The following is a 16116-nucleotide window of genomic DNA, read 5'->3' on the forward strand; positions in this document are numbered from 1 at the left end:
TTGCAACATGGCTGGCTATCATTTAATGTCTCTTTTGATGCCCTATTTTCTAATCTTTCCTTCAAAAGGGATTTGAACCAAATTTCAAATTATGTAATAAACCTGGTACAATTTTAAGGGATGTCCTGCTCATCATAACCTAGCACATAATTATTTCTATTTCTATTTTCAGGTCTATTTCAATCTGATGGTGTTAAGCAGTCAGGAACAATGTGTTCATGGGACTTTTCTTCAACGCAAACTTCTGGCAAATTTTTTTCTCCTAGATATCCACAGAATTATCCTGACAATTCAAAGTGTCAGTATATATTTTATGGGCAGCCTCACGAAGGGACAGTTAAAGTTCAATTTCAAAATATACAGATTTATAATGATGGTATGAGGTAAGACACTTTTATTGTGATAATGAAATATTAATGATATGATTGGATGGTTGATTGATTGATATGTGGTTTACATCTTATGAAAATGTACTTTCACTGAAGGAACTCTTTTTGAAATTACTCTTATTCGATCCCTGCACCACTGGAGATTTTAGAAATCAAGTTATTTTTACACGGTTATCTGCACCTATAATATTCATTTGCAGTTATTTCCAATGAAACAAAAATTCCTTTTATCAATATGGCATGGAAAATCTGTTCTTTATTCCTGGTACAAATAATCATATCACTCTGCCAAGACTGACGCTTAAAGGTTTTGTTTCTGGTACTCATTGCATTCTAAAACTGGAAATTTTTAGAATTTCAAAGTGATTGATATTTCTACATAATTGAAAAAGTCATTACATGTAAGTGACTGCTGTAATGGCTATAGATTCAACCATCCAATCATCATCAATGAATTATGCTGCTTCAGTGGGAATGAAAACTTAAAAATTTATTTAGATTAACAATGTGACAATTTCGACTATACTGTATGTTTGTGACCAGCTTCATTTTAAAAAAAAAAAACATGATACAATCAAATAGGATTGTTATGCATGCACTTTGTAGTTTCACCTTCATATTTTGTATTATGATTGTCGTTATTTCTAGGAATTAGAGTTATATCCCTTTGTGTATATTTGGATTTTTTATTTAAATGGTGATATTGTTTTCTCATAAAAAGTGATCCAGGTTACTGGTCTGATCGTGTCATACATCTGATTCAGAACGGTTTATATGTTGATCAAATTTAAAATAAATATTTTGTTGTAATACCGTGTTGCAGGTTTGGTAGTGTCATATTAGGCAGTTCATTCATGTTTTGTTTTAGGCAAATAATATATTATTAAACAGTACCTGCGCAGATCAGGATCACTATTTGTTGCATAGGTGCCCTATCCCTTACTAAGTACTTCATGGATACCAATTTTCATGGACTGGGGAAGAAATTAAAGTTTGTGGATTCTTGAATTCATGTTTTTGAGGTTTTCAGTATTTACATCAATGGAAATATCCTTTTCATTGAAATTAAACCAAATTTCATGGTTTGGCCTACCAATGAAAATTGGTACCCCAGGAGCAATAATACTTTCACAGTATTTAGAAATAAATTGATAAACATTAGTGTAACAATATGATTTTAAGAAATTAATGTGCTCTAATTCTTTAATTCTTTATAAAAAAAAAAAAATAAAACAAATTTACATGCTGGGTTTGATTTTATTTAGTATATCACAATCAATGCCATTCAACCTTTTTTAATACACAAAAGAAGGTCCTTGTATACCCTAAGTGGATGATGTCCGATTCAGTTCATTAATTATAGTTGAATAGGACATTTTGAAGCCCCTGTCTTTGTACGATTTTTTGGAAAGAGTTACTGGTCTTCTTTTCTATTTAAGTAGCATTCCAGCTAAGAACCATGCAAAAGGTGATTCATGGCTGAAAACCCTACATATTTTTTTTTTTGATATTTTGTTTAAAATGTCATAGTAAACAGAAAGTAACCTGTGGTTTTTCATATACCCATGTTCATAGGAAATCAAAAGTCTATAGAATGCACTGTAGATTTCAAAATTAAGGGAGATAACTCTGTAAATGACACTCAAATACAATAGAATCGATTTGATTTTCAATGTTGATTATCTCCTAAGAGCAGATAGATTGGAATGAATAATTACATATTTTATTATATAAACCCATAAAACAACTTAATTACAAAAATAAAAATATGTAACTTTTTTGGGGGTCTATCAAATTTTTCAGATTTTGCATGATTCTTATAAGGAATGTAACTAATCTGAAAACACTATATTGTATGAAGAACTTTGGTTCGATTTATGCAGAAAAAACCATGAAGCAGTTTATGTTTCTCAAAAATCGAACAGAAGTTCTTCATACAAGATAATATATTCAGATAATATTTACATACCTTATAATTTAATATTTTGTCAAAAACTATAATAAATTCATATTTATTTATTCCAATACCCACAACTTTTTTTCAGACAGAATTATATAAGATGAAAGTAATGATTACTAATATTATTTTTTTTCATTAATTTCTAGTTGTAGTGAAAGTCCAGACAGAATAGCCATATATGATGGTGTCAACAGTTCAGCACCTTTATTAAAATACCTCTGTGGGATTCAAAATCAAGAAGAAGTTGTATCATCCTCGCCATATCTATATATAGAATTTTATTCCAACAGTCGGAACCATATGAAAGGTTTTGCTGCTAACTATACATTCCAACATAGATCATTTATTACATCAGTTTCTGTTGATCCAGGTAAGAGTTGTCTCTCTTTGATCATTAAATTGAACATAAGTTCATTTTCACCTCTTTGTTTTAATTAGCGTAACACAAGTAGTAATTCAATTATCTAAAAAACATCAAAAAAGGATAAAACATATTAATAAAAGATATTTTACACACTTCATTTTAATCAATAATCAATGGAGGGTAGGGGGTAATTTTAGATTTTATCCAGGCATGCATTCCAGGTATAAATGTCTTATCTGACTACATGAAAATAAAAATTTGGGTACTTTTTTAATCAAGCTAATTATATTGAATGAAAAACTAAAGGCAGAGAGTAAAAGTAAAGTTTAACTTCAGTTCATAACGAGGACATGAAGATAGTTGCATGGTTTCTTGGCCCTTCAGCATGTTTGAAGAATTTTTATGAGCATGACTTGAATAGGAAGTAATCACTGTGAAAATGCTTTCATCATATTTTCTTGCAATCATATTAGTAGCATAGAATTGAACAATGAGCTAGAGTTATCTCTCTTTGCATGGTGAACTTTTAGAACTGGAGTAAATTCGGAATTAGAGTTGTCTTCCTTAGCATGCAATAACTCATTCTTAATTTGCCTGCAGGTCATGTAACAACAACTTGTGAGTAAACTTTGTTTCCCCCTTTTTCACCTTGCCACTCAAAATGATGTCTTGGCTTCTGTTTTATATAAGATAATTTTTTTGTATGATTTGCCTTCCTTTCCAATTAAGACAACAGAGCTGGTAATTAAAATACTTTACATGGATTATTTTCTGAAGCAGAAAATGATATTTTAAATATTTTATGATGAATTTTTTGGTCTTTCTTCGTTTCTTCTGTCTGATTGTTCAAAAACATATGTAATTTCCAGCAAACATTTACATTTTGTACTGTGGTAACAGAAGCTAAGATATACTTGCTTTCATGACAGTTTTTCTTGCTTGAAAGTGTGCGTAAAGTATATGTGACAAAAACTGGTGGTTTCTGTTAAGCATATGTACAGTACTTGAACCAATCCATGCAACTTAAATTGTGATCGGTCATCGATCACCGATCAGTTTCTGATGGGTCATCGATCCGCCAAAGCAATCAGTTAAGATCTTAATTCAAGTAAAATTGTGCATTACATATGAACAATGCATTATAATTTATTGAAGTTGTTCTGACTTTCAAGCAAGAGACTTCTCCCTTACATTTAAATGTAACCTATATTATTTATAAACATGTAACTCTTCCATATATTGTGATACATGTATAGATCATATTTATTATAGGCTTTGCCAATGAAGAACACAGCTATAAGCACTCAAATTAAAAAACATAAAAAAATTATGAGACTTCATTATACACCCCCTCTACACTGAAACTTGAACTTGAATCTTTGCAAAAGAGTTACATAAAAGGAACCGAGATTCTTGCAGAAATCAAAAGAATGTAATCCAGGGACAAAGACCAATATAGAAAACAGACATACCCAATAAAGAACATAAAGTAAAACACACAAACACAACAAAGAATATAAAATAACCAAAAACATTATACAATGTTACAAAAGTAAATGAGCCACTTGGACTCCATAAAAAATTTGGAGCATGGACGAGGTGCACTGGTAGGGTAAGCGTCCTTTGCTTTTCTAGAAACACACCCTAATTTGCTCATAAAACATCAAGCCTAGGATAGATGAAAGAGGAAAGGAAAACTATGACACATTAAACAAATCAGTTTTCACGGTGCAGATGGATATACTGTAACAATCCATGAGTTCATGATCATGCAACTGATAGGACAGATTACATAATTGTTGAGATTACATTGTTACGATATTGTTGGGATTACATTATAGCATAATTGTTTAGATTACATTATTACATTATTGTTGGGATTAAATTATTGCATTGTTGGGATTACATTATTGTTGGAATTACATTATTGATGGGATTACATTATTACATTATTGTTGGGATTACATGCATACATTATTGTTGAGGTTACATTATTACATTATTGTTGGGATTACATGAATACATTATTGTTGAGGGTACATGATTATTAACCACTCATCTGCTTACACATCAATGAAACTTTTTTTTATGGTCTGTCATTGGTCATTCAAGAGTACAATCTCTTTGCGACTGACCATTGATTCATCAAACTCTTTCAACGGACTTACAACAGTTAATTGCAGTTACATAATATGACGTCAGAAAATGTCATTAACAACAATTGTTGTTTCATGCCTCTTGTATTCTGTTCCTCTATTTCTCAATGGTTTCTGGATGATATTTTGAGAATGGATCTATGAATTGTATGGAATTTTTTTTGTTAATTGTTATAGGTTAAGTTCAATTTACAATAAAATCCAAATTGAAGTTTTCAAGTAATGCCATTTTGAATATACCCCCTTTCACATTGTGTGACAGGATATCACTTAGTTTTCAATTAATACCCTATTTTTCAATGTAGAATTTTGTGCATTGGTCTTCCTTCTTTTGATATTGAAAAAAGGGAATGGACCCATCATCCTTCATAGATCTGTTGCTAGATCTGTCAGTAATAGGTCATCATCGCAATAAATAATTCCATTGATCTGTTAAGGGACCATACTGTTTATTTACAGAGATGTTACATGTGTTGCCTCGTTTTACCTATTATCAATACCTTGCCGGCTGCATGTTCAGATCGTCTCATCTAATTACATTTATACTATGTGTATATAGTGCACTTGAAATTATATGTTTCTTCTTAAAAGTATATTCCTGCAATGACATATATGACAGTATGTAGTTCCTGGTTCAGGGGTAGACCCAGAAAATTGGAAAAGGGAATGCATTCAGACAAAAAAAGAGTTTTCATACCATTATGTTGTCTTTTTTTGCCTAAGTTTTGTAAAAAAATTAACATTTTTTTCCCCATCTTCTACCACTGGCACTGGCTGGTTGGTTTCTTCAAGAATAAATAAAACTCCTGAAGAAACCAACAAGCCAGTCTAACATAATTTGTCCAAAGTCGATTGAATTATAATGACAAATAGCAAGAAAAGAGAGTCAAATATTGCTAGATATATATATATCTTTATAGTCATTGAATTAAGGCAAACAGGATTTAACAATAGGAAAGGTTGAATATCAAAATAGGTTTTATGGACTTAGAACTGGCCCAGTGCCAAAATGATACTTCAGTGAGAGAATTATGATGATATTATAAAATTTAAAACTTGATTGGTGCTAATAAATAAATTTCTGTACTAGGGCTTGACATTTAATGATGCCTGTTAAACCTGTGATCAATTTCACAAAAGTCATTAATGTACTATATGTTATAATTTATGACATCATGAATGAAAAACAAACTAAGTTACATCTGTCTGTCTGTCTGTCCATCTGTCCGTCTGTCTGTCTGCATGTCTACATTTCCTGTTTGCATAAGTGCTCCTTTCTCGTTTACAGAATATACATGTAGACCCTTTTGTTTTTTAAGTTGATGAGCATGTGTAATACACACTTCTGCAAGGTAGGGCTTGGGTAGAATTTACCTCATGGAAGTGTATATTTGGCATGCTCTGCGCATGTTCAAAGTTTATCCGAAAGTTAGAGCATAAGGGTCTATGGAAGTATCTTCAATGTCAATTTTCTTAAGAAAAACATTTGTTATTGAAATCATCTTAACCTGATTTCTGAAGTACACTCATAAATCAATGACTCAGATTTTGTAAACTCCTTAGCATTAATTGAATTCAAAATGTCACACCATTTATTTTTGGATGATTTTGATGAATTAATACATCATATAAGTATCTACTGCCCTTTTAACTATAACATTTTCATGGGAAAAAAATGGCCTTCAGGACATACCAAATGCAACAGAGCTTGCTCCCAATATTTTAAGATCACTTTTACACTTATTGCATTTTGTAGAATTATATTATTAACCTAGATGCCAAATTGAAAAATGGTGGAACCAAAGTGTAGAAAATTCATTTGTAAGAAATTGATTTTTTTTGTGTAATTTGATTTGCACATGAAAATGATAAAACCATTGGGAACTTTAAACTAATAGTACTTCCTGGTTCAGTATGTTGTACCCAAATGATGTAGGAATTGCTGACTTTAGCGTTGTATTAATATCTTGCGCTCGGTTCAACAAGGAGAAAGTGAAGGAGTCACCTATCATTTCCGCATAGAAATGTCTAGTCAATGTAAACAATTTCACAATTCTGGGCAACGATGATGAGGCGTACTCCAATCAAACTGACTGTATAAACTAAGAAGACCCTTAAATGTGTCATTTGTAGTAATACGGAGAATATTAAACAATGCTTTGAGTATGTCTATACTAATTAGTCTGTCACCATAGGATAATATAAGGAAGAAAAACATATAAATCTACTAGTTTTAATAAGAACACAGCAATTTGTTGTAGCATGATGAGAGAGAAACCACCTAAAGAACTGATTAGTTTTCTTGAGTTAATTTGATTATCTCCCTTGTTTCATATTGATTAGTATTGAGTAATATGTGCATTTAGCTTTCAGTTTTCATAGATAATGTAACATTATGTTGGTTTACAGAGAATATGGAAATATTGATCAGAACATCTTTCTCCGAAGGTTTATTTTTTAGATTAAATTCAGTGTTTGATAATGAAGCAACCATTTGATTTTTAGGGGGGATGTGGAAGGGGCTAAGGATCTAAAATTTTTTGTTGTGGATTTTTTTTTTTTTTTCAAGCCAGATCCTGAATTTTTTCTACCACTTTCATTCTGCATTTTTATTTTACCTAAATATTTGTTCTTTTTGAATTTTTAACCGTACATCATCATCCTGTCCTTTTATTTCAAATTTAATTCTGGCACCCCCTACTATCAATATCAGATAGTCACTCCCTAAGTTGGTTCTAATAATGGTAGTTACTTAGATGATAGTGATTTATCTACATTTCTAAGAGGAATTAATTTGATAGTTAAGAATTTATGACATGCACTCATTAAATCACTTTTTTTAAGTTTAGTTATCCAAGCCCCTCTTATTTATATCTTAAGTTACATCAATTCATGTCAAAACAAATTGTTCTCAAACCAATGATAGAGACCATTAAATATAATATTCATAATATAGACAACTATCGTTTTTGCCATTGATGTTGAATCTGGTGGAAACTGGTTTACGGTTTTATATTAGACAAAGAAAGGATATCAGATTCGAAGCCTACAAGGACAGTAATAGTTATGTGAAAAATGTCTCGAAACATTTAAATATTTGAAATGCTTCTATAGTATATATAAAGAGAATAGGAATGGTGTGAATTTCAATGAGACAACAACCCCACTGGGATGAAAATATCAGCCCATGGTCACTTATTGGTTTTCAGTATATGATGAGGAAACACTCATACCACAGGGTAGGCTGCAGCTTACCTCTATAGACTCAAGTAACATAAAAATAAACTGAAGTTGAAAAAAAAAACAAGACATACACAAGCCAGAAATTCCTGACTTGGGTCAGATGCAAAAAAGTGCAGTGAAGTACTTTGGAATGATTACAACCCTCCCCATTTAAAACTGGCCACTGGCCATCTGTTTCTTTGTAAAAACCCTATGGATGAATCAGTGTTAATACAAATAAAAATGCTATCCTTAACAATTTGAAAATAATATTATAACTATATCCCTTACGACAGTTCAGATAACTTCTTGAGTGAGTATCAAGCTTTCCATGCTTTGTGTTGAATATTACAGAAAAACAAAGGGTGAGAGATACCTGCATGCATTAATCCTTTACAAGTAAATCTGTATTTGAGAGTGAGTTCCTTGTATTGGTTGATAAATTTTTATGAATGTTTTTACTAGCTTGTGATATCAAAAACATTGACATAGTAATTTCCTGGTTATATGAAGAAACCTTCCATTTAAATCCAAACATTGTGACCAATACGAGAAATCAAACCAATTGTGATATGCAAACACCATAATTATGATGTAAAATATTTATCATTTAAAAATTCCTGACAGTAATCAAATCAAGTTTCTGTTCCTGTGTCTCCCATTGCAATGTCACCCGATCTTATGCCTGCTGACCCTTGTTAACTTCAATATAATTGAAGAGCTTTCCGGAATGGAGGTGAATGTGAAAGTTGTCTATAGGGGAAATCTTATGTGTGCATTTCATCAAAGTTTAAATAAGCCTATTTTTAAGCCTAAGACATATCTAAAAAAGCAAAGCTTGGCAAATCTCTGTCTTTGAGATATTTTTAGGAGTGATCTTCCACTTAAAAATGTTGTCAGGTTAACATCTATCATCTTGTTCTAAACTACTTTAAAAAAATACCTTCCAAAGAATGGTTAACTTATTTCAGTTTTTTCCATTAAGTATATTACTTTTGCAAATGAGCATTTCAAAATATATGTTGACAAGAATAGCCAAAGAAAGGTGTAAATCAATTACAGTAGGTATATGCAAGGTGGTGAACTTCAGGGAAAAAATTTGATTTCCCTTGACCAAATGACTATCACCTGATGAATTTTATTAAGAGGTTTTAAAACTGGACAATGGACAAACATAACTTTTTTTTTATCAAAATTTAAAAAAAAAGACTGAAATGATAGAATGAGAAAGCTTCAATCTACCTGCTAACTTTCCAACTAACTACAAAAGACTTTTAGTGTAAGCGTTTGTAAGAATCAGGCAAAATGGGATAAATCAGAAACATGCATGTCAAAACCCCACCAATCTGACAATGTAATATCCTTCAAGGATGTTTTCTCTATTTGAAAATACCATGATTTGATCTCTGTATCGCTGGCTTTGTGCAGAAACTTTTCAATAGAATCTTAGAAAAATGAGGTTTTTGACATTATCTGCCCTTGAAATGTTCATTTTCAGTGCTTTTCAATGAAATTTTAAACTCAATGGTCCAGCATAATATGGAAAATCTTATCTGTTTTCCTTGATTCTGATGGTGCAAATAGTCAAATTACACTATCAAAATGATGGTTTGAATGCTCTGATTTTAAGGATAAAGGACCATTCTCAATGATCCATCATAGAAACACCTCATATAAGAAAGAGTAATCAAGGGAACCAAGGTTATAGCGGTACTCAAAAGAATGTAACTCAGGGACAAAGACCCGACATGGAAAACAGACATACACAACAAAGAACATACAGTAACTAAAATCATACATACAAAGTAACAAAAGCAAATGAGCAATTCGGACTCCACTAAAAACTGGGAGCATGGACCAGGTGCACCGGTAGGGTAAGCGTCCTCTGCTTTTCTAGAAACACCTGCCAAGTTGCTCATAAAAAGTCAAGTCTGGGGTAGACAAACGAGGAAAGGAAAACTATGACACGTTGAATAAATCATTTTTCATGGTGCAGATGGATACACCGTAACAATCCCTGAGTTCATTATGACAAACATAGAACTTCTGTAGTGATGACTTCAGTGTTGTAGCAACATAACCCTGTTCCAGAAGAACATGCAAAGAAACACTCTGGAGCTCATCTATTTCCAATCAAGATCAGCTATAGTGTCCAATTGAGTTAAAGTCTGTTATTCAAATCAGTAAAGCTTGAACAACATTTTGTTGTTTTAATAGAAAAAGCCTAAAGGCTAATGAAACATTAGAAAAGAGCCAATTCAAAAACATGGTAAATTAAGCACTTCTAATTCAAACAAATGACAATCCTTCTTTGGTTGTTACATAGGTTTGAATAGAATTTCCATGTTTAAATTAGATTTGGGATGTACAGAATACTACACTGTAATGGATTTAGAATTTCGATTTAATTTGTCATGGAAGTGCAGTTCATCCTTAGGTTGTGAATTTGTTTTAAATTCTCTAATCTTAACATCATTTCCATTTAAATTGCAAATTTTGTCTACCCTTACTTGGCAAGTTTCGGGAATATTAAAGGAATTATATTAATATACTTTTGGTCTGTGAAGAATTAACTTCGATGATGTGGTACAGAATTATAATAACTCACATAACAAGTTGTATTCTAGTATGTAACACATGCATTGAGGTAACTTCAAAGAGAAAGAAAAATATTTCCTCATATACATTTTATTTCGAATTCAAAATTTTAATATACTTCACACAATAAATGCAAAGGATATTAAGTTTTTGAACCGTCAGTCCATCATTAAGAGTTTTCTGGACTTTTTTCCTAAAGGCTTGCAGATATTGAGCTGATTTTTTGTATGTAAGTTTACCATGATGAATTACAGATTAAGTTGATGTTTTGTTCCACTACCTGATTAAATTGAAAGTCAAGGCTTTGGACTTAGCATATTTTATAACAATTACTGTTTTTAAGAATTTTTTTCTAAACAGCTGCATATATTGAGCTGATTTTTGGTATGTGAGATTCAGATTAAGTTTTTGTTTTGTTCTGCTCTGCTGATTTTTTACTGAAATAAACAGGCCTTGGACTTGGCAAATTTCATTTAATTAGCAGTATTTCATTTTTTTCTCTCAATTCTTTCTGATATTGAGTTGATTTTTGGCATGTGAATCTATAATGTACCATGGTGAGTTACAGACCAAATTTATATTGAGTTGAGATTTTCTGAGTTAAGGCCATTTGAACATTCTTTTTTTTTCAAATACTTTTTATTTGAGAGTCTAATGTGTGGATGTGTGTGGTGTGTGAGTACGCTGTCTATGCTTCTTTATTTTACAAACAAATCAGCAAGCAATGTTATGGAATATCACAATCACGTGTAAAATTATGTTTATGAGTTGATAAACAAAAAATGCCAACCAATCAGATGACACATAAAATTCAAAATTAAATTATCTTGTGATCATTTCTAAGTTATTTAAGGGATCTGGACCATAACCCTTAGCTTATGTTGAAGGTGGCTGTAAAGAGAAGAGGTATACTTTGATTCTTATGTCTACAACCCATGAGTGTCAAGGACATTAGAAACCTTTATCTTTGTCCTTGTTAGTCTGTTTGTCCACCTTTAATTTTTTCTGCTTGTCAGTTTTTTTTTTATTTTCAAAAAAAAACTTTATTACAATGCTTAATTTAATTCATGCAATATATATTAATAATATATTGCATGAACTTTCAAGAGTTATTGCACCTTTTCACTGTGAAAAATTTGACCTCTTCATTTTGAGTTAGATGGTAAAAAGACACATGGTTGAATTTCATATAAACTGAAGTGCCATTTAAACAGTATATGCCCTTATATGCCAGTTATCTTTTTGTCCCTTGCTGCAGTGCAGAAGGGAATATAGAAATACTGGTGTCTGTGCTTCCATCAGTTGCATTTTAAGGATCAAGCTACTCAGAAACCTTTTAATGGATTTTGCACAAGTTATATAGGATTGTTAGTGACCATATGGTATTGATCATCTGCAATTTTGATTTGACAGATTTTTTTAACTTCAACTTTTTTGCAGCAATGGGGGATTTATATCTAGGTGTAGCAATGGGGGATTTATATGTAGGTGTAGCAATGGGGGATTTATATCTAGGTGTAGCGATGGGGGATTTAAATCTAGGTGTAGCGATGGGGGATTTATATCTAGGTGTAGCAATGGGGGATTTATATCTAGGTGTAGCGATGGGGGATTTATATCTAGGTGTAGCAATGGGGGATTTATATCTAGGTGTAGCAATGGGGGATTTATATCTAGGTGTGGCAATGGGGGATTTATATCTAGGTGTAGGGATGGGAGATTTATATCTAGGTGTAGCAATCTTGCTAAGATTGTATTGATTTTATGAGTTGTTTTTTTTTCTTAAATGTTTTTTTTTAGCTCAATCAATCATCAAAAACCTTGGCCTAATTCTCTGTTAAATCTCATGTGTTTTTTTGACATATACATCTGTTTTTTTTCTGTTTTTATTCTTAATGCTGAGATAATGCATTTTATAGGACAAGATTCTTTTCTTTTGTTACATAAAGCTTTCAACTACTTCAGATTGAATTTTTTATTGAGAATTTATGATGAAACTTGATGTTTATTTTCAAGTTGATATTTGCATTTAAATTTCTGATACACAAAAGTTCTGACTTTGTGAAATATAAAATGCTCAATCCTAAAACATTTTGTTAAAATTTCATATGATTTTTCAGTCTAGCTTTATATAATTGTAGTAACTGATATGTTATGATCCTCATTAAATCTTCTTAATAAGACTTGAACTAAATTTATACCGTATTCAAAATCACAGAATTGTAAGAATACTGTGAAAGTTTTTTAATTTATGGATACCAATGTTCGTGGTTTAGGGAGGATACACATTTTTCGTGGATTCTAGAATTCATGGTTTCAACGTTTTCAGTATACACATCAATAAGAATCTCCTTTTCATTGGATCTATGTTTCATGGTTTTGTTCACACATGAAAACCACGAAAATTGGTACCCCACAAATAATGGTACTTTCACAGTATATCAAATAAAATTTAAACACACTGGTGGTGGAACCAGAATGGGTGCAGGGGGTTGGCTTTTCCCTTTTTAGTGGAAAATTTGTCATTTTCATGTGTAAAACTGACAAAAAAAATGGCAAATGATATCCTAACAAACCCCTTTTTTCTGAGGAACACTGACTCCCCTCCTTTTCAAAGTATCTGGATTGTTCCCTGCAAGGAGACCCTAAAATTTGCTTTCAAAATGTATTAAAAGGCATTCCCTGGAATTAGACTCCAAACATAATATTGGTTCATTCCTATGAAACCATTTCTAAATGATTTAAGAGGCTTTCCATGTAAAAATCAGGCAGATCCTATGATTTACGGCACAGGGTAAATTATATCCATTGAATTTTTTGTCTCAATGTATTGTTTATATCGTATACATGTCAAATAGTAAAAAGATTTTTTTTAAAACTACAGTGAATGGCTCGGAAAATGATTGTAACAAAGCAATCAAATTTTGTGCAAAAATAAAGAGTTATCTCGCTTTTTCAACGAATTTCATTGCTTTCTGTGTAATTTTTTTTCTCTTTAACCATTGCAGTTATTCAAAATCCAACAATCAACTTTGAGAAAGGTTATGCATTTGTGACATGAAATGAATGAATACTTTTTTTAAACACAATTTGTCATTTGCAACCCACTGCCTAGTTTTGCATGGATACCAACTTAAGATTTCAACTGTCACATACAGATATATTACCTGATGGACCACTTCTATTGATATTAAAAGTAATATATTTAGAAAGTTGTTTTCAAATTCTAAACTTCTATTATGTTATGTCCATTTTGCTGGACCTGACTATCTGTGTTAGCAGTAGTAGAAAATGTTTATTGGCCACACCATGTTAAAAAATAAAGGCATAGAAAAATATTGTAGCTAATGTCCAATCTATTTGAATAGGCTATCTTCAAAACAACATTCAAGCTCAAGTAGCATTTTGCTATCTGTGGCTACCTACTAATGCCTATTTTTGTCACTTTAGGGCAAACTTTGGATGTGCCAAATTTATCACTGTTCTTTGAAGCCTATTTTTTTAATAGTTTGGTATGGTTGTTGTCTCTTTTGTCCCTATTTCCTCTTTCTTCTAATTTTGCATTGTAGAATGTCACACCTATGATTATTGGCTTTTTGTTCTTAAGCTGTCGTAGCCTTAACGGTAAACCTTGTTGTCTTATATCAATGCTGTTATTGAGCAATTTAACCTAAAGTCATTTTTGTCCATAAATATTCATTTACAAGCAATCAATTTTCTATTCATTGAGCTGTAAATTGACTTTCTTGTCTATGATTATGTGCAAACCATTAGTAAAAAACAGGAAAAATAGGAATGAACTCAGACAAGACTTGTCTCCTGTGTTGTTGTGTCAAAAAATATATGGAAATTAGTTCAATTGCAATACAAATTACAGTAGTTACGGCTGTCTTGGTTATTTGTTACTTTTTATGGAGGGCAAATTTATGAAGCAAAAAGTGGGTCTTGTCAACTGTTTTTTACTCTGCCTAACCTATAAACTATAATGATTCACATCATTACAGCAAATATTATAGTTAACTTCAGAGAATGAAGTTGGTCTCCCCTTGATTAAATGACCTTACCTGATGAAATGTCTTAGGTAGTTAATTGGACAGCTAAAAAAGTTTGATAGAAAGTTGACATCTCTTTGTCAAATGTCTTGTTACAGTACCAGAACCGATACATGCAACAAAAATTGCAATCGGTCATCGATCACCGATCAGTTTCCGGTCAGTCACCGATCCGTCTAACCGATCCATTAAACTGGTGATCGCATCACTTGAGCACAGAGCAGTCAATGTATTTTAAGTTTTTTGTTGTTTTTGTCACAAATTTTCATAACGCAATATATTTAAACATCAATTTATACATTTATTGTACATTTCTTTTACTTAAAGCATATATTACTTTGTTTTATATAACAAAACTGCAATCAGATCAGTCATCAGTCATCGATCCTTCAGTGATCAATCAATCAAAGGTCATCAATCCATCAAATCGTTACGCTGATCGGTTTAAGGATTATAACTACCTAAGAAGTTTCATCGGGTGATTGTCATTCAAACAAGGGAAGACTATATTCCCTGAAGTTAACTATAGCACTTGCTGTAATTTTTTGTGAATTTCTCCTGCTCATGAAATGAATGAAATCAAATGGAATGCAAAAATAAGTATTACAGAACCTTGTATGCCTATCTATCTCTTTTTACACTTCTTTTGAATGTGATATTTGTGATATACCACTCACTCATTTATTTATATGTCTGTCCGTCTGTTCATCCCAACATTGAACAACAACTCAACAATGCTTTAAGTTGTTTGAGAATACTTTAGTACTACGAATAATTGTATGAGTTTAAGGCAGGTGTATGACATTTAATATAAATTTTAGATTTTTTCACAAAAAAGGGGTAACAGGTGTTTCATGTGATTTAGCTCTGCTGTTTTTCATTAATTCCTAGACTTTTGGTAGATTGTTTCAGAAACAGAGAAAGGGAGCGATGTGAAAATTTCAAAACATGCCTTCCTTTACAAAAGGAGAAAAATCTAGAATTACTTTTCCTTAAATAAAATTCCAAGCCTGCTAAGATCGTTATTTTGGATATCTTGCTGATTAAGCTATTTTTTGTACGCCTTTTTTTTTTTTTTCAAATATCATATTTTCTCATTTTCAGTTTTTTCCCTTGCTTCTAATATCCAAGTGCCATAAATTATTGTATTATTGTCAAATTAGTCTTAAGCAAACATTCTTCACAAAATTTGACACTTCTTGCCATCCATACTTGATTGAATTTCTGCCATTTTGAATCACTATACAAATAAAAATGTCCAGCTTAACAACATAACTTCTACAAATGATTGTTTTCAAAACGATTTATATTCAGAAAAGTATATATGGAATCTGAAATTGCATTTTACTGTCAAAAATGTGGGAAGAAGTAGACA

At 31.6% G+C, this 16116-nt stretch overlaps 1 protein-coding gene across 8 annotated transcripts in view; it reads left to right on the plus strand.

Moving 5' to 3' along the window:
- Positions 1-16116, plus strand: part of LOC148613927 (suppressor of lurcher protein 1-like) — a 189477-nt gene that overhangs the window by 122213 nt on the left and 51148 nt on the right. For all 8 annotated transcript variants that reach the window (XM_088587632.1, XM_088587637.1, XM_088587636.1 and 5 more), the window contains 3 exons: positions 173-383; positions 2496-2719; positions 3314-3331. In XM_088587632.1, the coding sequence (XP_088443758.1) occupies positions 173-383; positions 2496-2719; positions 3314-3331 (453 nt within the window). The remainder of the gene's footprint in view (positions 1-172; positions 384-2495; positions 2720-3313; positions 3332-16116) is intronic.

This window comes from Perna viridis, chromosome 6 (genome assembly GCF_037379345.1).
Source record: "Perna viridis isolate PV_CMFRI_1.1 ecotype Kerala chromosome 6, ASM3737934v1, whole genome shotgun sequence".
In the NCBI taxonomy this organism is placed as follows: domain Eukaryota; kingdom Metazoa; phylum Mollusca; class Bivalvia; order Mytilida; family Mytilidae; genus Perna; species Perna viridis.